The 22381-nt window shown below is 34.5% G+C and overlaps 2 protein-coding genes and 2 non-coding genes across 4 annotated transcripts in view; 3 read left to right on the top strand and 1 right to left on the bottom strand.

Annotated features, from left to right (window-relative positions):
• Positions 1–1955: 1955 nt before the first annotated feature.
• LOC126970957 (5S ribosomal RNA) lies at positions 1956–2074 on the top strand. The gene has a single exon (XR_007730748.1). It is a non-coding gene; the product is annotated as a 5S ribosomal RNA (ribosomal RNA).
• Positions 2075–2157: 83 nt separating this feature from the next.
• On the top strand, positions 2158–2276 carry LOC126970962 (5S ribosomal RNA). Its single transcript, XR_007730749.1, has one exon. It is a non-coding gene; the product is annotated as a 5S ribosomal RNA (ribosomal RNA).
• Positions 2277–15080: 12804 nt separating this feature from the next.
• LOC126970290 (probable WRKY transcription factor protein 1) lies at positions 15081–20195 on the top strand. The gene has a single exon (XM_050816122.1). The coding sequence runs from the start codon at positions 15100–15102 to the stop codon at positions 19669–19671; it is 4572 nt and encodes a 1523-aa protein (XP_050672079.1). The 5' UTR covers positions 15081–15099; the 3' UTR covers positions 19672–20195.
• The window catches only part of LOC126970828 (neurotrophin 1), a 30936-nt gene continuing 28499 nt past the window's right edge, over positions 19945–22381 (bottom strand). Inside the window, exons 6-8 of the mRNA XM_050816973.1 lie at positions 21655–21825; positions 21456–21579; positions 19945–21383 (exon numbers count right to left, since the gene is read on the bottom strand). Of these exons, the coding sequence (XP_050672930.1) occupies positions 20373–21383; positions 21456–21579; positions 21655–21825 (1306 nt within the window). The 3' untranslated portion in view covers positions 19945–20372. The remainder of the gene's footprint in view (positions 21384–21455; positions 21580–21654; positions 21826–22381) is intronic.

The following is a 22381-nucleotide window of genomic DNA, read 5'->3' as shown; positions in this document are numbered from 1 at the left end:
TAACCATATAAGTTTTAAATACATGAATAAGATACATTAAAGCCTTATTTATTGAGTGCTTATGTTATTATGATCCACATAACTATTCAATCCTCGCAACTGACAAGACCCTGTTCTCAACTAATATGAATACAATCGAGATACAGAATTATTTGAACAAAATCGATCCCAGTATTAAAAATAATGTTTACGCGGCAAACCGATTGCCGATATATGTTGTAACGCCCTGTTATATTGTCAGCAATTTAGATAGTGATAATAAGCCAGGCACTCACTGGGTTGCAATACACATTGATGAGCAGGGTATTGGACAATACTTCGATTCATATGGTCGTCCACCTCAGGGATTCCAGCTGATGTTTTTACAAAGGAATTGCAGAATGTATAACTACAATACTGCAAGAGTACAGAATGAATATACCGCAGTGTGTGGCGAGTACTGTATAATGTATCTATACTTTAAGTTTAATAAGAAGAGTTTGAATGATTTCATCAAATATTTTGAAAATGATACAATCTGCAATGATGTTTTATTATATACTTTATTTAAATCATGTTTTAAAAATAAATAATAAATACAGAAACTGTCTTTTTAATCGTAGTAACGAATGTGATAGAGGTAATTAGTAAATTACCTGTATCACGTTCATGGAAATTTAGACATTGAGTCGCTCACCAATCATTAGCTAAATGACCAGTGATTATTAATGATTATGGATCTGTTTAATTTAAAATGCTAACTTTGAAACTATAAGAGATATCGAAAAACGGATCAGCGCAATCGCTCGGAAATACATCAAAACCCCCAGTTTGACACCAAACTTCTTTTTTTTTTTTTTAGTAGGCATCACGAGCAAGTGAGCCAGAATCGAGGAGCCAGAACCGGCGAATCCCTACTACTGTGAGCCAGAACCGGCGAATCCCTACTACTCTAGAGTATTCTATCTTCTCTTGGATATAGCAGCACCGAACAGCAACAATAATACAAGCCAAATCACTAGTATTATCCTGGATTTATCACAAATAACGAACAACAACGAATAAACTAAAGATCGAAAGATACCTTTCGCTAGTCATTGTTCGCCGCTGCTCTCTGAATGTGTACGCGGCTGGTAAGGCTTTTAAATAGATTATAAACTTTAACAATTGACCACACTAGATGATTTTATTAATCTTATTACGTTCTTACTAATATATTGCAGAAATAATAGACATGCATAAATTATCTCCTACTTTTGGTTCGGGATCTTTTGTGCGGAGAGATTTCATACATAAGATCTGCCCTTAACAATTAGGTAGTGTAGCGCTTTTATTATTTATCTACGGCCGTTTTCATTAACCTATCTATCCTTAGTTTAACTTACGGATTCATTGCTGTCACCGTTTAATAACAAGATCTTATCTATCCATAGTTATGTCCAATAAAGTTATAGTCCAATGCTATCTGTCAATAGGTTATTGAAACGTAAGTAAGCGTAACATTTAGTAAGTTAAACTCAGGATAGATAGGTTATTGAAAACGGCCGCTAGACAACAAGAAGTAAAGAAATATAATAAAAACTTTGTTCCTGGATATTATTGTTTACTTACACCGTGCTTCGTTCAGGGTTTAGTTTATTTACCTCCTTGCCTCTGAGTAAAGCCATCTTTAAACTGTTAAAAATCGAACTACTAAGTTAACTTGGAAAAAAAAAGATACGGCCGTTTATGCCGCACCAAAACGTATATTTCGAGACTCAAGGCATTTAAATGTATAAGGAATTCCGTTAGCCTAGAACTATATACTTTGGCAAGTAATACCGTCTTAAACTACAACAAGTACAGGGGAAAAAATCTGAAAACTATAAATTTAAATAATATTTTGGCTATTTGTTCATTTAACTCTTATTTATTTTGGTTTAGTTAATTGGTGTTAATTAATATCATTGGTTAATAATGTTCGAACAGTCTATCGCGCCAACGTTCAAACCACGTTGAATACACCGGTTCTCGTCCGATCACCGAAGTTAAGCAACGTCGGGTGTGGTCAGTACTTAGATGGGTGACCGCTTGGGAACACCGCGTGATGTTGGCTTTTTGTTCATTTTACTCTTATTTTATTTTGGTTTAGTTAATTGGTGTTAATATTATAGGTTGATCATGTTCGAATGATGAATTGCCAACGTCCATACCACGTTGAATACACCGGTTCTCGTCCGATCACCGAAGTTAAGTAACATCGGGCGCGGTCAGTACTTAGATGGGTGACCGCTTGGGAACACCGCGTGATGTTGGTTTTTTGTTCATTTTACTCTTATTTTATTTCGGTTTAGTTTAGCAAGTCAAGTTTTATTACTTGTGTTTTGTTTTCAAGTCAATTTGGTGAAAAAAATCTACAAAAAATCTTGAAATAGTATCGCTTTATTTATATAAATATGGTATAAGGTGAATATATATATACCTATTTAAGAGAATACGTCTTATTACCAATAATCCTGTTTATCAATGAAAGAAGATCTCTTTCTCTCGGGATTACTCAAGGATATATTTTGTTGTACGATTTTATAGTTAAACGTCTAGTGAAGTAAAAACATTAATTTAAAAAATAAAATATTATAATGAAAAGGTTATATAATATTCAAAGTCAACGTCAAAAAAATCTTTATTCACTGTAAAACTTTATAAGTTATTTAGTGCATTGTCAGGATGAAGTACAAAAGTTACAATAGCATTCAAATGAGTATAACAATATTCATTAACAAAATTTAGAACATTAATTCCAACTATCTTTATCATTCAAATAATCTTTCACATTATAATTAGGCCTTAGATGATAATTTATTTTTTACGATACATTTAAATTTTTTATTGAGGGTGGAATATATAATCAAGATCTATGTTACCATATCTATCGCAAACAATTACACTATGAATGTGTTTTCTCTTTGCACGTTTTCAATGTTTACGAAACAAAACGATCTGAAATTTAATATTGACAAAACTTGCTACAATACAATGAGATACATGGAATTCTTTATTACAAAAACTTGATTTCGAAACAGATTTCAAATGATGAAAACAAAAGATACTTCTCTCTCGAATACTTTATAACGCCTGCTATAAAATTTAGCAAAAGCTGGCACTGCCAGATATTTCCTTTTGTTACTGCAGTCAATTTATGCGGAGTTTAGTTTTTTGGAATCTTGGTATATTTGGAATCTATACAAATGATTTGAGTTTTCTTTAGTGTTAATTCCGCCAATATTTGTCTTTAAACAATCCGACACGTGTTTCGCCTCTACACGAGGCATCCTCAGGACGTGTCGAATTGTTTAAAGACAAATATTGGCCGAATGAACACTAAAGAAAACTCAAAATATTTGAATAATTTTGGATTTCCGCAAAGTAACGCCTACTTCAATAAATTTTATTTGGAATCTTGAAAAAGGCCAAGACGTAGCCACAATTTTAGTTGATTTGTTATTGTCCAGTAATATTTGGGAATTTCATTATGCAGTTTTCAAGAGCGTCGTTCAAAAGAAAAACGTTAGTAATATTAGCTAATTTTCTTCAATAACATTGATTCTTACTGATCGTTCAGACGTTCTCGAAAGATCTTTGTAAGCTTAAGTAAAGTAAATCCAATGTTTGAATGATTCTGATCTGAACTGTTGAACTGATTCGAAAATTAAAAGGGATGCTTACAATTCAAAGTCAAATATTCAATTAGGCTTTAACTAAGCCCTTTTGAATCATCACTACAAATATTTCATTTAGATTACTGAATTTACCATATTATATTCGAAAAAGTTGAGGTCATGAGAAGAACATATATATGAGTCGTGTTTAAATAATATAGCAAGAAAACGAAATACATAAAATATGCCGTACCAAATGTCAAAAATGTTGATGCAAGTGTTTTGCTAAACGGAGAGGTGATAAAACCGGTGGAATCTGCAATATTTCTTGGCATTACTCTGGAATCCAAATTACAATTACCCCATATTGAAGGATTGGCGAACAGACTTAGTTCTGCAGAATACGCGGTTAAAAAGATTAGACAATTAACTGACATAGATACGGCGCGACTAGTTTACTTTAGTTATTTCCATAGTATTATGTCCTATGGTATATTGCTATGGGGCAACGCTGCCGATATTTATTTGCTAGAAACTGTCATAAGTAACCATAAAGTTAACACCAGGAACAGACATAAGCTTGTAATGCCTACTACTCGGCTAAGTCGAGTTACTAAATGTTTTGTGGGGCGATGTTTATGCTTTTACAACAAGATCCCAGAAAATGTTCAAATCAAAAGTATTACGCTATTCAAAAGATTTGCTAAAAAACGTTTGTGTGGTAAAGGTAACTATAACATAAATGACTTTCTTAATGATACCAAAGATGATACGCCCTTCCCTTCCCATTACAACGCAGTGCCGCTCAGGATTCTTGAAAAACCTAAAAATTCTGAGCAGCACTGCACTTGCGCTCGTCACCTCATTTGCCCAGTAATTTCACTAGAACTAGATTTATGAACTACAACAGATCGACCTGGCACCTGCAGTTGGCGAATGGACCAGCCACCGTTCCCTTCGCACATATTTGAGGGACACGGCACACCACGCCGCCGCAAGCAATGCCATTCAGCGAGCATGACGAACCATTTTATGGCATAACGTAAGCATGATGGCTAATCATGATAATTGTATTCAAAATGCTGGTTTCGGCTCGTCTCAATCTAAATCAAACTTTATAAGAGGTTTTATGTATTGCATCTAAGGTTCAATGATCGTTCCGTCTCTGTACCTTTTGGTAACAATAGATATTTCAGAATAACACGTGACATAAATAGCAATTTTAATTTAAAAAAACTTTAAATTTTATAAAAGAACGACGAAAGTTAATTTTATGCTTCAATTATAATTTAATGCTTCTCTTAAATGCTTACAACAATATTGTATCATCATGTTTATGTTGTTAAGTGATCGTAAAAAAAAATGTGTGGGTACTTATGTATGCACGCAAGAAGTTATACTTCTTTGGCCTAACAAAGCAAAAATCCTTAAAATTATTTATTCCTCGTGCTATTCTACGTTTGTAGAAAAAACAATATTGTAAAAATCTTGCAACGATGGCTTTGATCATTAACTATTAAAAAACGAATACGGCTGTACGGGCTTAAACCCTTTGTCTATTCTAATAATGGACGAAGAAACCAAAAAAAAAATAACGAATGTTGCAAATTTTAGGAACCAACTTCACTCTGTTACTTTTGTGTTATAGTGATGCGCGCGCATCTTAAAATTTTACTCTCATAATTTTTTCATAACGCGCCTAAAGAAGTATAACTTCAAAAAAGATGTTTTCTGTCTTCTGTTTTTATGACGTCATGTAATCGTATTATGTGTATTTATTTATTGAAGCCCCAGCAATAAGTCTATGGATATACGCACTGTGTTTATGGAAATTTTCCACTTCTTGCTCTACCAGTAGAGATTTCTTAAGCGACTGGATGTTGGCGACAAATTACGAAATTGGCGTGTCGTTCAAGGGGGTCTAGGTTATTCTATCTTGGCTAGACGAGGGCCAGTCTTATGATAAAGTCCGTAACGTTGCATTCCAAGCAAGCCTGGATAGTTCATGATCAACACCTGTTCACAATGCATGGCCTTGTTACCAGGTGTAGTCTGGCTGGAAAGTCCAAAGTGCATCTTTAAAATACCAATGAAATATTAACAGAAATAGCCTTTCTAACTTGTTAACTATATATTTAAAAATGAATTGCTGTTCGTTAGTCTTGCTAAAACTCGAGAACGGCTGGATCGATTTGGCTAATTTTGGTCTTGAATTTGTAGAAGTCCAGAGAAGGTTTAAAAGATGAATAAATATGAAAATGCTCGGAATTAAATAAAAACAACAATTTTGTTATTCCTTTGATGTGTCCCCCGTCGTTCTCAAATCAAATCGAAAGAATAGTTTAAAATGAATAACTAAATAGAATCTTTATGCCGTTTGAGCTTTCTCCGAAGGTAAAAAATAATAATTTTAGCTACCTATAGTTAGTAGACTTTATGTACGATTTAATATTTGGTAGGTCTGAGAATCGGTCGTCATCTATTTTTTATACCCCAATTTTTTTTTTCTAATTACTTTATATAATAAATGCAATACAACGTTTGCTGGGTCAGCTAGTAGTCAATAATATAATGATGATTCAATTTAAATTAATGAGATTCTAGTAATTTAAAAAGTCAGCATCAAAATACAGCAAATTATTGGAAGACAGTATGGCAGTGCATTGGGACATTATAAATGAAGGTCACAGTATGACTGAGTCCAGTGGGATCAGTTACTGATAATAACTGTTGAGTCAAATTAAGCCGCTTGCTCCACTCCTGGTGGTGCCCTTCCGTTAATTCCTTTAAGTTTCAGATTTGCAACCATACTACCCTCGGAGTTCAAAATCTTTGGTTTCCCGGAAGCTGCCCGCTAAGCCATTGTAGTAACGTCGGCGGATCGCTAGATGACATATTCACGGTTACAACGTGGTATGTAATCACCTTCGAACCTTTAACTTTCATTCTTGATTGATGATAATACCTTTGACAAATGCTTTCGCTGATGTTCGTCTTGCGACGATCCAAGAATTTCACCTCTAACGTCGCAATATGAATTCCCCAGTCATTCCTATTATTATTTTTATAAAAAAAATAAGGGACGAGACGAGCAGGACGTTTAGCTGATGTTAATTAATACGCCCTGCCCATTACAATGCAGTGCCGCTCAGGATTCTTGAAAAGCCCAAAATTCTGAGTGGCGTTTCGCGCTCGTCACCTTGAGACATAAGATGTTAAGTCTCATTTGCTCAGTTTTTAATAAATAAATAAAGTACTTTCCCTAGCTATGACGCCCTTTAGACCGAAACACCATAAGCTTACACATTACTGCTTAACGGCAGAAATAGATTCCATTGTGTTACCCATAATCTAGCCGGCATCCTGTGCAAAGGAGCCTACTACTGGTGGGAGGTAATTTATCATAACCTCGGAGTTCTGAAAACCAACAAAATAGAACCGAGATCATATTCTATTATTCCTCATTTGTAATTTATCATCTCGTCTATTTTCTTTGTAGTTTTATTATTCTCTAGCACTTGAAATAATATCGACGTCGCAATAGTTCGACTGCGACATGCTCCTCAACACAAACGGAACATTGTCAACTTCACAATACGCAAGAGTACAACAATAAACGTTAAATCCGTTAAATTAGTTTCAAAAACCTTACCTAAGGTATTACATTTATAATTGAATTTGAATTTCCAATTTATATAAACGAATTGCCTGAGTAATTATCATTAAAATAATCATGGACTCATAAAGCTCTATAAATAATCTTTAATAGGAAAGTTTGGAGTGACTGTTGCAATAACCAGGTCGTGTTTTGTTGGAGACTCGTTATGATGTAATTCGACTGTGTGAAATACAATTATGATACACTTACATATTAAAGTTTAAAATTATAACTAAGATATATTATCTATAAAAGGGTCTCGAGAACCCGAAGTATTTTACTGACCCAGAACAATATTATACCTAAATAGTAGCTACACAATGTGTATAAAATTATTTAATCATTTACATCTAGAAATAAAACTTACCACATAAACGATTTACTGGACTCCTGTTTAAATGGTTAATTGACAAAAAAAAATTATAGTGTTATAAATTTTTTTAATTTTAATTAAAGTTTTTGCATGCTAATTTGAATAAGCCGAAAAGAAGACACTACAATAAATTTTACACTGTAGGTATTCGACGCAATCAATTTCATTTCATTTCAGTTCAATGCTTGTTTTTTGCAATACAAGCATCTTAACATTGTATCCCAAGTCAGGCCATAAGCTCTGTAACAAATAAAAATGCATTCCTTTTTTATTTTATTTCTCCTCTGGGGAACATAATAATATAGTTATTATAATGTTGCCCCACTTGCATTACAATCAAGCCTTAACTTAGACTAATAAGTAATTCTACTTTAATTTAAACTACTAGATAGATTAAACTAAGAATATGTCCATTAACACATTCATTCTTAATGTATCTTTTAAAGGGAAGTGGCTTTGTTGATGTGTCTTTTACAATATCACTTTTTTATATTGTATTACATTAATTCACTAGCACTATACTAACTCAAAACACTATTCCTTTTTTATGATTTAATTTATATTTATAAAACTTAAAGTTAATAAAAATTTGAAGTCTCAGCAATAAATAAAAACAATTATATTTGAAATGACTACCATTTGCTTTAATGCAGGTCTCTGTTTAACCACGAACCTATACCACGCTCCCACTAAAACTGACGTGAACTAGCTGCTTTTGCTACGGTATTCTGTTCAGTCCCTAGGTTATCAAGCTACGGTCTTGTGGTGGTAAATACTATAGTCATTCCTCCAGGTCCATTAAACAGTTATATGTTGGGTGAAGTCGAAGCACATAGGCAGACTTGGCGACAGTCTTACGTGCCCTCCCTCGATAACTCGTTCTGGTCACTCGCCGAATTTGTCCAAGGAAATATCTGGCGGTCTTCTATTCTGTCACTGCACGGGGAACATGAATCGTTAGCCCACGAAGCTTAAGAGAAAGCTGATCTCCGGGTCTTATCGCGACCAACTCGACTCTGCGACCAAGGTGCTGCTCCACTGTTTATTTTACGGTGCGACTCACCCATTCCAGAGGGAAAGTTTCGATATAGCGTAGCACTTAAGGTACTTTTCACCGTGGACAATCAGAAATCGATTGGTCCTGATACAATTTGACCCCCCGAATATGCTGCGGACATGTGTTCCTAAATTTGCACCTTTTTATTTTGACTCCCCTACTCATCAGGTGTATTCCGAAAATTATGAAATGCGGCTTAAGTGCACTCGATTCCCAAGAAAAGAGTATGCTTCGATTTATCTATCTACCATCCCATTGCCTTTAACTGCATTGTCTCCATGTTATAGAATCAAATATCAACAACCAGTACCAGCTGATCAGCGAATGGTTTACGTTAAAGATGCTCAGCTGGTGACGGTTTTGTATAGCTCACTTAGATTTTGCTATGTCGAAAGACATCTGACGGACTTCTAGCTTTATTGACATTGCGCTAGGTCTAAAAATGTCACAATTTTTCGGATGTTATGTTGCATTTTTCATATTTTGTAATAAAATTTAAAATATTATATCGAATTTCTAAGTTGGCCATTTGTTTCTCATTGATTAACGCGAGTATTACACATTTTAATAAAACACTTTTAAAGATTAAAACGCGTGTAAATGTAACTGTTTTTACATTAGATTTTTGCGTAAAAGTTACATTTTTATTTTAGTTAACCCTACGTTGCAAGACCTTTCCAGATCTCGTTTTCGGGGGGACTGCAGATGAAATGAGTCAAAGGCTTTGACTCGTTTTAAAAGTTTTTCTTTTTTTAAATGTTTTTCTTTATGTTAAATATTTGGAAACAACATTTTACAAATTGTATTCCTTTTAATAAATGTAACCTTTTGAACATTATCAAATCCAGACAAATGGTACCGCCAAAAAAATGTTAGTCTGTACATAATATAAGCGAATAGACTTTTTCTCCAACCGATTGCAATGCATTGATGAAAAAAGTATATTAAATTGGAATAATTTTTCCCGTATTTTCATCAGAAAATCCCTTTTTATTTGAAGTAAAGTGAGTTAAGCGAGTATTTTGACACAACACTCCTGTGAGTGTGGTCGGTGGTGATCACTTACCAAGTAAGCTCATTTGTCCACATCTTTCATAATGAAGAGCAGTCGAGAGCTGGTTTATCAAGGCAGTAATATAAGTGTAACAGCATAACATTCATAAATGGATTGAACCCATTCGGAGGTGCATTCAAAAATAACACGGATAGTCGTCGTCATTGTCGCATACGTCACTTCATTGTGTGTCTTCTACCGCATTTATCACGGGGAGTGTTCCTAAGAGCTGTTAAACCTGATTCCTGCCGCCGAATTCCACCTTCGCACGACATGCCACAAGTTAGGATATCATCTCCACCATCTAGATACGCCTTCCTTAAAGGGCGGCAACGCTTCTGCGATTCCTCGGGAGTAAGCGAATCCCTACTACTATCGGGTGTTGCAAGAGATTGTGGGCAGCGGTAATCACTTAACACCATGTGACCCGTAAGCTCGTTTGTCCTCATTTTCCATTAAAAAAATAGTAATGAGGTTGTGGCTTACAGACGATAATCTGTTGACATCAGAGTTAGCAACCTTCCATTGTGCTACTGCTTCAACAGCAACAACAGGCATTGAGACAGACGGCAGGTCCCTAGCACGGATTACATCAAACATGACAATGCTCTCCAATTGTCATTGATTGCTGACAGTTACATAAACGCTAGCGCAATACTGTTACCATTCGTCTGTTGCAAGAAACTCTTATTTCTTCTGAATTGGACCGCCTTGAATTACCTGCCATCGTAAATTGATTACTGCGCAAGGTCCTTTCGCTGTGCGGTTATCGTCCAGATCATTCTTACTCTTATTAAATAAATACTATACAATGTCAACACAACTGCTTATTTCACTTATTTTGTAACATAAAATAGGAATTTATGGATCTGTGCTTGCTTGCTTTTGCAACAAGATCCCAGAACTGTTCAAAACAAAAGTATTACGTTATTGTTTAAAAACGTGTGTGTGGTAAAGTTTACTATAACATAAATGACTTTCTATGTATTATGGTACCATACCATAGATTGGGAATCGAGCTACCATAGAATGCGAATAGCCCTCAGGCTAAGGCATAATAAGTTCAATTATACAATATTACTTTGTAAACATATTTTTTTGATGAATAAAAAAGCCCGCTCAGTTTGTTGCGTCCATTATTCTCAGGTCTGAGGCATTCGTTTTGGGATGGGTGGTAGTTTTTGACTTGCAATAAGTGTAAATTTGAATGTGACATAATCTGTGAGGAGCTGGTATCTGAAGTAGGTTGACCATGTATTACAGATCTCCTAAGCCTTAACGCTTATTTTCAGGATCAGAATTTGTTAAACGTTAAAGTATTTCTATAGCTGGAAAAGAATAAAAAATAAACTAAACTTTACTTACAAGCATAAATATATATGTGCATGTTGGTGTATGTGTGTATTATACTCTCGTGACGATTGGTGTAGAAAGTTTTCAGTGGAGCTATAGTCCAATTTTTTTTAATTTTCTATTGAGACAGTAAATTAAGTTTATCTTGTTATTGCAGGCTAACGAAATAAAAAGTTCAATTAAGGTTTATAAAAAATATGAGCATAGCTAACATACAAATAAGGCTTTTTGAACCTCTTTTTAGGGTTCCATACCAACAATCCCTCTGACTGCGTCTGCCAGTCATCGGTTTATGTCACTAAAAAGCAGCAATTTATAAAAATACCATGGTTCTTTTACAAAATTATTTAAAAGTACGTATCTTATAATATGATAGTGCTATATCAATTAGAATGTCTGTATGTGTGTGTGTATGTGTGTGTGTATGTGTGTGTGTATGTGTGTGTGTGTGTGTGTGTGTATGCGTGTGTCAGTATGTGTGTGTGTATGTTCCAAATGTTTTGAGTTATCATAAGTGTTAATTTCGCTAAGATTTGTAAGTCTACATACAAAATACACCTCCTCCCCCACACGTCTTACAGTTTAAAATTACCTATACGTGTTCTCCAACGAAGGGTCTGCCTCCGCTGAATCTCCGTCTGAACGACCAGGCTTATCAGTAACGTAAAACTCTGCAGAATCCAATTCGACACTTGTATCACCTCCACACGAGGCATCCTCAGGGGCCTCTGACTCGCTAAAATCTGAAACGAGAGATCTTAGCGGAATTAATACAAGACAACTCATAACATTTAGATAGTTGTGGTTTTTTGCAAAATTACGTCCAATTTATTTTATTTTTGTTAGAAGTGTGCTAGTGTGAGAACTTGGACGGGTAGTCATATATATATGAAAGGTGTCAATTATGTTAGTTATTTAGTTGAGGCAATGCTCCTATCGGTATTTATAGTATTAATTACGCGCGTCTCAAGCCTCGGCTCTTTGCTAAGTTCATGTAGAAGTAGAGTGGGGAGCAAAGTCATTACTTAGGATAAGAATCGTATATTGAAAATGTTATTATTCTGTTATTTTTCAGTAATTGTTTGTTGACTTTTTTTTGTGCAATCTTCAAAGTAGCCCAGCCTCACACCCCTACATGGTCCTGACCTTAAGTACTGCTCAAGATCAGACTAGTTCATTGTCAGTACGTTTATGAAAATTGAATATTCCTACGTTCACAAAAATCGTCACCTTTATACTCTTAATAGAGATTTTCATTATTATAACACAAGAAATAAGGGTAAGAAGTAAGGGCTGTTTGTAACTAATTCTAGTAGTCTTCATAAGATACACAAGAGCCTTAAGGCTAAATGTATACACTTTTATAATAAAGTCGCAGTATTGGGGTGTGTACCCCAAAGAGTAATTATGATTATTTTATAGCATAGGCGTTGCGTAGAGACGTCGCTTCATTGTGTGTCTTCTACCGCATTTATCACGGGGAGTGTTCCGAAGAGCTGTTCAACCTGATTCCTGCCGCCGAATTTCACCTTCGCACGACACGCCACAAGTTACGATATCATCCCCACCATCTGGATGTGCTCCTCGGTCGACGGTCCTCCACAGTGCGGTTTACAAGGAGCTTTCTTCCTCGCACTACGAAGCTGTGGAATGAGCTTCCTTGTGCGGTGTTTCCGGGACGATACGACATGGGTACCTTCAAGTAAAGCGCGTACACCTTCCTTAAAGGCCGGCAACGCTCCTGTGATTCCTCTGGTGTTGCAAGAGAGTGTGGGCGGCGGTGATCACTTAACACCAGGTGACCCGTACGCTCGCTTCTCCTCCTATTCCATAAAAAAAAGCAATGATAACGATACTATATATTCCCCTGGCACATTCCCTATTTGGGGTCGGCCCTCCTGATACAAGATCGCTACTGTTTGCGATCTTGGGTCATTACTGGCGTTAAGCCTACCATCGTCATGTCTTTGTTAACAGTTCTAGTCCAGGTAGTTGGTGGGCGGCCTCTGCCTCTCTTTGCCTCATCCATTGCTCATCCATATCCATGACTCGTCTCGTCATATGGTGTTCGTCCCTACGCATTACATGCCCATACCAGCGTAATCGGCCTTCCTGCATTTTATGATGTATAGGTGTAATTTTAATTTATGCGTAATATTAGTATTATTAATTACAAATGCGTTAATTTTAATTTAAATGATAACGACAGTACAATATTGTATTTTTTATTAAAAAGAGCGCAAAAAATAATGCTGTGAGAGTTTCTTGCGCTGCTACTTCTCTCTTGGCTCCATTTGTTTTCGAACTGGTAGTATAAGAAATAACATCAAAAATAATTCTGAAGGACTCAATTTTGAGAAAACAAATGCGTTTATTTTTTTTATGGAATAGTAGGACAAACGAGCGTACGGGTCACCTGGTGTTAAGTGATCACCGCCGCCCACAACCTCTTGCAACACCAGAGGAATCACAGGAGCGTTGCCGGCCTTTAAGGAAGGAGTACGCGCTTTTTTAAAACCTTTTAATTTAATAACCTAATAACTTAATTTACGAGTAGAGTATTTTCAAGAAATTTAACAGCTTCTTCTCTTTGTAGTTTTAAAGACTAAACTAAACATATTATTTATTAAACAAGAACAATTCAATTTTATCGCTTGATAAGATCTTTTAAGTTAATATTTTAACAAATGCAGAACAATCTAGAAATACAAACTCAAATAATCTAAAACGAGCAATAACGTGGGTCATTGCTCGTAAAGGATTTCTAAATCGCTTAAATATTGAATGCTGTGCAAGTGGGTCACAAAACCGGGCTTACATAGCTACACTGTTGAGACAGTTGAAAGTGGTCCGACAATAATGTTTAGAGTTTACTTTCACAGAATCACATTCGGTACTGCTTTATACGTTAATATTACTATCGGTTTTGTTAATCATTTAACTCACAGTGTTTTTTAACAATTTCGCTGATGGCCCAAGTAATAAGTGTTAAGCGATCAAATGATGCTCTTCAAAGACCGCAAACAACAACGCCTTAACACTAAAGGAATATTGCTTGTTATCCCTGAGAATGGGTGGTCAGTAATAAGTGTTTAGCGATCAAATGATGCTCTTCAAAGACCGTAAACAACAACGCCTTAACACTTAAGGGATAATCCTTGTTATCCCTGAGATTGGGCGGTCAGTAATAAGTGTTTAGCGATCAAATGATGCTCTTCAAAGACCGTAAACAACAACGCCTTAACACTTAAGGGATAATCCTTGTTATCCCTGAGATTGGGCGGTCAGTAATAAGGGTTAAGCGATCAAATGATGCTCTTCAAAGACCGCAAACAACAACGCCTTGACACTAAAGGGGTAATCCTTGTTGACCCTGAGAATGGGCGGTCAGCATGACGCATATCATCTCCGGAGGCATAAATTAAAATCGTAACTTTATTGATACATGACGTTCATCCTCGGTAGGTTGTAAGAGATTTAATTGAAGAGGTAATAGTTAACTTGTAATAGATCTATGAATGTTTAGGTAACTGGTACTTAGACATTATTGATTCTGAAAATACTTTTATTTTTCCTGACAGGTAAAAATATGTACAGGAATCAAATGCATTATTTGTAAAATAATATAAAATAATGTTTTAGTTTCATACCTTACAAAAAAACAAATCAATTCATTACAAAAACACAACTTATATACGAATGAATCGATAGAATCGTGGATTGAAATTGAAAGAAAGAAGGTTGATAATCTTCATGTGTCTTTCTTCTTATGAAAAGTGCATTAGTTAATTTTAAAAAATACAGAAAAATTATAATAATAAAAATACAATCGCTTGAAACTCATACCTTAATACTAGTATTGACCCAACAGACCGAACTGTTACTCGCAATCATTTTGCGACGCTTGACCGAGACGATAAATACGAAGCCCGAGCAGCCGCCCAGGCTAGTCAACCGCAGAGCTTGTCGGGGTTCGTGATGTGAACAATGTACATAACTACTGTATATCTAGTGCTACAGTGTACTGTGTGTCTCACCATACGCGTACCAGTGAACTGGGATAATGATAGTGAAGTGACAGAAAAGCCAAGTGAACTTAACTCACAACAGTACTTTCAATACACAGCTAGCAAACCTCAGTTTGCTGTTGACGTCGCTAAATTTCACGGTGTAAAGAATCCAGAAAAGCATTATGAAACGTACCCCATAAGACCATACACAGATGTCGAAAAACCTAGTTTTGGACAGCACAAATTACTTGATAATGGCAATGAGAAGTATCAAAATTATCAAGAATATGTGCATAAAAACACAGGGTCAGGCTATGTTAGCCCTATAACTAACAGCTATGAGGTTTATCATCCATATAAATTGGAAGAGCCAGCTCTTCAAGCAATATATAAAGATCCCGTGTTACAAAAAATTCGCAATGATGTTAAGAGCGCCAAAAATCAATTAAATGAATATGAACACAACACGGGTGAATCTAATATAAGCAAAGACGAATATTTAGAACATCCTACTCAGACTGATAGAAGAAAAGTTCCGCAACACAATATACCTGCTCGATATGAAATTCATGTTCCGCAACGACGCCCTATTTATTATAAACCAAACCCAATAAATAATAATAGACATAAAATATTAAATCAAAAGTTAAAGCATCCTTGGCATCAAAACTATGTCAAAGTTGCACCAATACATTATCGGCCACTAAAAAATCATTTGCTTCGACTGAGACAGCAACATGCATTAACTTATGGCGATGAACGTAATGAGTATCCTCAAACTTTAAAAACTGAAGAGCTGAATGACAAACCTGATGGATATGATATTTTTGAGACTGGAAAACAAAATTTCAATAAAATAAGAAACAACTTTGATGAAAAAATTAATGAAGCTGTTTTAAAGAATAGACCATCATCGAATGAAAAACTAGAACTACAACGGGACACAGAAGAAGGAACAGCAGCTGCAATTATAGATGAAAACGAATTCGTACCCATTAAAAATTATGCACAAGTTAGAAAAACAGAAACTATTAAACATGTACCAAAATCATCAGCATACAAAGATGCACAAAGTTTAGAAGAGATTCAAAACGCACCAAGATTAAGAGAAGCAGTTAAAAGTAGTAAAAACCAAGTTGTTTATTCAGAAGAAGGCTACGAGGACTCGGCATATGATCATGGCGGTGAGCATAAACACGCATCTGATCATGAAGGTCATGGAGGGTTCTTAAAAGAAAATGAAGCCAGTAAAGGAAAGTATAAAATACCATCGATAGCTGCTAGTTTTGAAGATGAAGGCAAATTATCGTCAGGACACCAATTAAAACATAATAAAAAATATAGTGATGAGTATCACAACGCTGATGATGAAACAGAAGTTGAAGATTATTCTGAGAATGAGAAAGATTACGCAGATAATAATGATAACAACCCATTAATAGATGTCAGTGAAAATATAGGGCGTAAAAATGTTGATAATGATGACGAAGTACGTCAAGAAAGTAATGACAATTACGATACCGTAAGTGATCATGATATATCAAAACGAGATACGATATCACCACTAGAAAAATTGAATTCCACTCTCGAAAAATCTAAAATGAATGAGGTGGTATCAAAATCCCATTTAACGTCAGTATTAAAAAAGTATCCCTACTATAATAAAAATATGAAATCTCTACATTACAATTCACCTTTACGATATGCAGAAGATCTAAAACTAATACCTAAAAAAAATAAGGATCCTGCTGCTTTTTATCACTCAAGGTCAAATCTGCGTTGCCCTGATATAGAAATTGAATTGAATCCAATACCAGATAAATTGAATAAAAATGGACACCCTGACGAAAGCGAAGAGGTCGAAGATGAAGACCTCGATGACAGTGAAAACAAAAAGAGTGATAAGGAATTTGAAAGTTTTGAAAAAAAGCAAAGGCTTAAAGGGCTTGGTGACAAAATTGACTGCTTGAAAATAAAATATTTTGGTTCGGATCCATTGGATAGTCCCTTTTTTAAGGAAGAATATGTAGATAGCGTACATCCTCTAAGCGATTCAGAAGCAATTAATTTACATAATTCAAATGAAGCAATTCAAGCAAGTAATATTTCTTCAAGACTATCTGTAGGCAATGGTATAGTTGCAGATAAAATTCAACCTCTAGCTTTTAACTATAGCTCAAATCCACTTTACCACATTGGAGATTTCAATGGCCCTAATAATACGAATCAAAATATAGACACAAATCTATCAAACGCTACCAAAAATTCTAATGGAACTAAAAATATAGACCAGTCGAACAGTAAAGTATCAAATGCAGAGTTTATACAATTTTTGAATAAAGAAGATACAAACAAAAAACCTCTTGTCTTGAGGAAAAGAAGAGCTACATCGTTCAACTATGAACCTTATAAAGTAATTCAAGAAAATAAATTACATGATTTAAGAAAGATTGCAACTACAGGAAATGTTAACCCTCTCTTAAAACAATTGCAGGCAAATAAAATAATTGAAAAATCTCAGTCACAAAAAGACAGTAAATCAGTTGAAAAAGTTGATATACCTGAAAACAACAAATTGTCTCGCGTTTTTAACATAAGTGCTGAAATGCACAAGCAAGAACCACAATTAGAGCAAAAGTTATCAAACCATAAGCCCTTTTATTCCCCTGTTGAAGACAGAACTTCAGTTACAATGGACCAATATAATAACAGAGTAAAATTTAATAATGACGATGTATCAAAATTAAAGAAGAGATCAAATCAAAATCAAGTACAATCAAAACCCCGTCATGTTGATATGGAAATTCAAACAATTGCAGCGAGTAACAACGTTGAAAAGATTATTCGCACGACAACAATAAAAGCAATTGCTAAAAAATATAACGAAGAAGATGATTATTATGATGAATATGAAGATGAAGATGGTGAAACAATAGCCTCTACAACCACTACTACCCTTAAACCAAAAATAAAAATAAGAATTCACCTAGCTGAAATTAAAAAACCAACACAGGAACATCATATAATGGATGAGACTGAACCCTTAAAATTACAACTTACAACAAGATTTAGAAGTACAACTGAGAAAGCATACAAGGAACTTGATGACAGTAGTAATAAGTCTGAATTTGAAGTGACAACTCATTCGCCCAAATACAAAGAAAAGAAAAAAAAGAGTACAAAGACCACTTTTGTGACAGATACAGAATCATATGGAGATGATAATGATGATATGAAAAAGGAAGAAATTGATGCATTGATTGGAGTTCAACACGATATGGATGAATATATGCCAACATATGAAAAAGAATATCTTGGAAAAAATACTAAGATAAATAACAGAAATGAAAATTATAATAGCGATAACGGTGGTGAGAGCGAAAATGACCATGGCAACGAATCTGACTTAGAAGAAGAAGAAGAAGATGGTGATGATGATGAAGAAGATGATGAGAATGACACAGATGATGATGAAGAGGAGGAAGATGATGATGAAGAGGATGATGAAATAAATAATAATCGATCTGTTAATAATACTCGTAGCAGTGAAAATGTTTATAAGAATGACACTACCTATAACAAATCTGAAAGTCCGTTAAAAATAGAAATTACTACATCTGAACCAACAAAAAGAACATTACTTAGAACAACAGATAAACCAATTATTACTACTGTAAAAAATTCTCAAAATCACCAATTAAAACCAAATGTTTACAGAAAGAAAATTGAAATTCATAAAGAATTGCCTGTTAACAAGTCATCTCCACACATCACTCACTTCAAGCAAGATATAAAGGAGGTAGAAATTGTTAAGGAACTTGATGTACCTAAACAACCACCAAAGCTAGTTAATAAGAACTTAGAACAATTAGAGCTATATAAAAGCGATAATTTAGCAAAAGAAATAAATGAGTTAGGAGGAGTCGAAATATTCATAGATGATCTAGATTTGGAATCTGGTCCAAAACATGGTGGAAATTATAGAAGCATTAGTGCCGAGGACTTGGAAAAGGAACAAGAGGAAACAAAGAAAGGCGACACAGAAGCCTCACAAAGTCAAACAAAAAAATCAATTGAGTTGGTCACATCTCCCACTTCAAACAGCCCCAAATCCAGAAGTGATGTTATTCGATCAAGGAGTTCCAATCCGCGACGTGGAAGAACAGAAAATGTACCTTCAAGGCAGAATACCAGAAATCGTTTTGCATCTAGCTTCACTAAAAGTGGAAAACTAATCGAATTAAAAGATGAAAAAACAGACAATTATGGAAGTACGCAAGATGGAAACTTTAGATCTTATAATTCACGAAATAATGAAAGGCCTATGCATGGCGGAAATTACAGGAGTGCTAAACTTATACAGGCTGACACTAACCAGCCTACATCGACTACCATTATTCCAACAACCCGAAGGTATAACATAAGGCGCAGTCGTAAAAACGAGGCTGAATTGTTAAACAGGTATGCTCAGGCAGTCCCTATTCTGACTACGACGCCACCTTTCATCTTAGACCCAAGCAAAAGAATGTATTATTATGTCGAGGCTTAACTGATATAGTAACATACATACCGTATAAGCTACTGGTCAAAGTGGGGTGCCAAAATATATCTATGATCTACTGATGAATGTGTGGATGAAGGTGTTAATAATTTATTTTATTTTTTGTATTAATTAGTTGATTTCTGTGATAATTTTGTTAACGTGTAGTGTTATCTGATTATAATATAGATTTTTATATATTGAGTAACTAATAATAAAAAATTGGCTCACGTAAAACATATTTTATTTTGAAGTTTTTACTAGAATTATGTAACAGCTATTTAAAATTGTATGCTTAATGTATATGTCGTCATTATCAACATGGAACCAATAACTATTAATATATTATAATTAAATACTTAAATAAAATAATAGAATTTTAGTCATAATATCATGTAACTTTTAATTATTAATAATATAAGACATAATTATTATGTTTTATTTATAACAAATATATGCATGCATAAAACATCATATTTGTTAGTTTTATTGCACTGACGACTTAAAATGTATAAAGTCTTATCAACTATACAAAATGCACTTTAAATAATTAATAAATAAACTTTATAATACCTTTTATTTCTAAAATTTGGCGTCGTTCACGAGACATTTATCTTATGTTTATAATATAACTATGTAAAGCTATGCATTTTATGACTAAAAGTATAAATAATATGCTCTAAACAACTAATTTAATGTATATATCTATTTTACTTGTGTTTTTTTCGTGCTAGTGTATTTATATTAGATGGATTATGGTTTATTGGTTTCCACTCTGACTCAGATGCCGGAACGTGTGGATTAAAATTATCCTCTCTATCAATCGAATCAGCTTCCCTTCTTTCTTCTCCAAAGAAATCAATAATTGGATGATAATTATAATTTATTCTTTTATCATTGACAAAATTTGCTTGATTTACTTTAGTTTCATCGAACTGGTTTATATTTTTTTCAATTGATATAGCGTGAAGTTTTGGAGATATAGTTATTCTGGAGCCTAGATGGCTAGGAGTTACTGATTCAACGTTTTCGTGTTCTTCATTAAATTCATCCATGACATCAATGCCACTTTGATACTCGTATGTACCCATTGCTGATGTTCCAGATGAAATTAAATCATCTGGGGCAGATAATTTTTTTCTTATTGGTCTTCGTTGTGGTCTTGAGGAACCTCTTTTGAGTTTCCCCTCGGTAATCTTTATTTTAGATGAACTTTCTTTTGATTGTTCAAAACCTGATGGCGCTGAAGGTGTTGGTGGTTCTAAATAACTAGGCAATGTTCCTGATCCTGAAGAAATAAAGCCAGATGGACTTCCAATACCGATAGGGTTTCTTGCTATCGGTCTCTTTATGTTACGGATAGAACTTGCCTGATTAAGTGAATCAATAAAGTATGAGTTACCATATGAATCAGTAGGGCCTAACGGCTGAATTTTATTGATTTCATCGTTGTTAATTTTTGTATGTGAAAATAGAGAGCTATGTTTATTGTGCTTTTCAATAAATGAATTTTCTTTAGGCTTATTGAAATTAAAAGATGGTGACTTAGTAACAGATGGTTTTGGCACACTTGACTGCACATCTTCAAAAGCTTGGTTTCCTTGATCCGAGGATAAATCCTCGCCTGGAAAATGTTCAGATGCTATCTCCTGAATCCGCTGGCCCAAAGGTGGAAAAGCTACGTTATACCCTTCAATATGACACGAACAGCAAGTAGGAACCTGAAATTGATAATTATTTTAACCAAATAAGGGAGAGTCGTTAAACAAATTTAATTACGGCAACTATATTACTTTGAATATATCCATATGCAAGCCGTTTTGCTGATCCCAAGTTAAAAGCCTATGATAGTTATAAACTTGAATGCATTTCGATTTAAAGTTGTCTGTTAGATATGTACATGCTTCTTTTGGTTTCCTGAAATAAGAAGTTAGATATTACATTTAAATGATGTTGGCAGAATTATAATAGTCTTATTCCCATGATATTTACAGGCATTTTTCCAATCGAAGGGTTTGTGTATGCTCTCCAGTATTAACTATATACTTCCATTGGCCGGAAGTAGCTCTTGCTCTTTGTGGTCTTGCATATTTTACAGTACTGGGACACATGAAACCTGCCTCCCCGGCTGATGCAAAATCTCTGTTAGCCGTATCGCCACGTCTAGAAGAAGAAATATGAATAATTAAGTAAAACTTATTTATCTTTCTATATTGCTCACTTAGTTTGCAAAATTTAACGTGGTTTATTTATTAACAGTAAAACCCGCTTAAGGACGATTTCACAACCATCAACTCGTCTTACATGAGAAAGCGTATTATGCGGGTTAGGGAAATAAATAGTACTACATAATATTATGTTCTAATATCGTATATGTAGGTATTAAGCTAAACATTAATAAATTAAATATAATACGTACTATAATTTTAATTACTTCATTGAAAGTAATCACTTATTTTGATAAGAAAGATTTTGATGCATTAGCAATCACAAGATTTTCAACATAATTTAACTTTTGCAGTGCGTCTACTTTGATTTAAAGAAGCTGCAAGGCATCTTAATCACTAACACCTGATAATGCCTGGGCGATTAACAAAATCGGAGTTGACTACTCTGCGTCATTATCGTTTTCACTTAGAGCTCCTTTTTGTGTGTTATTAAAATTCTCAATAAGATCTTGAATTCATTGAATTGAAGGGTGCCACATTGTTATCAATGG

This window comes from Leptidea sinapis, chromosome 1, assembly GCF_905404315.1.
Source record: "Leptidea sinapis chromosome 1, ilLepSina1.1, whole genome shotgun sequence".
Taxonomy (NCBI): Eukaryota; Metazoa; Arthropoda; class Insecta; order Lepidoptera; family Pieridae; genus Leptidea; species Leptidea sinapis.
Note: the sequence above shows the minus strand (reverse complement) of the source record. Positions and strands in the feature narration are given on the sequence as shown.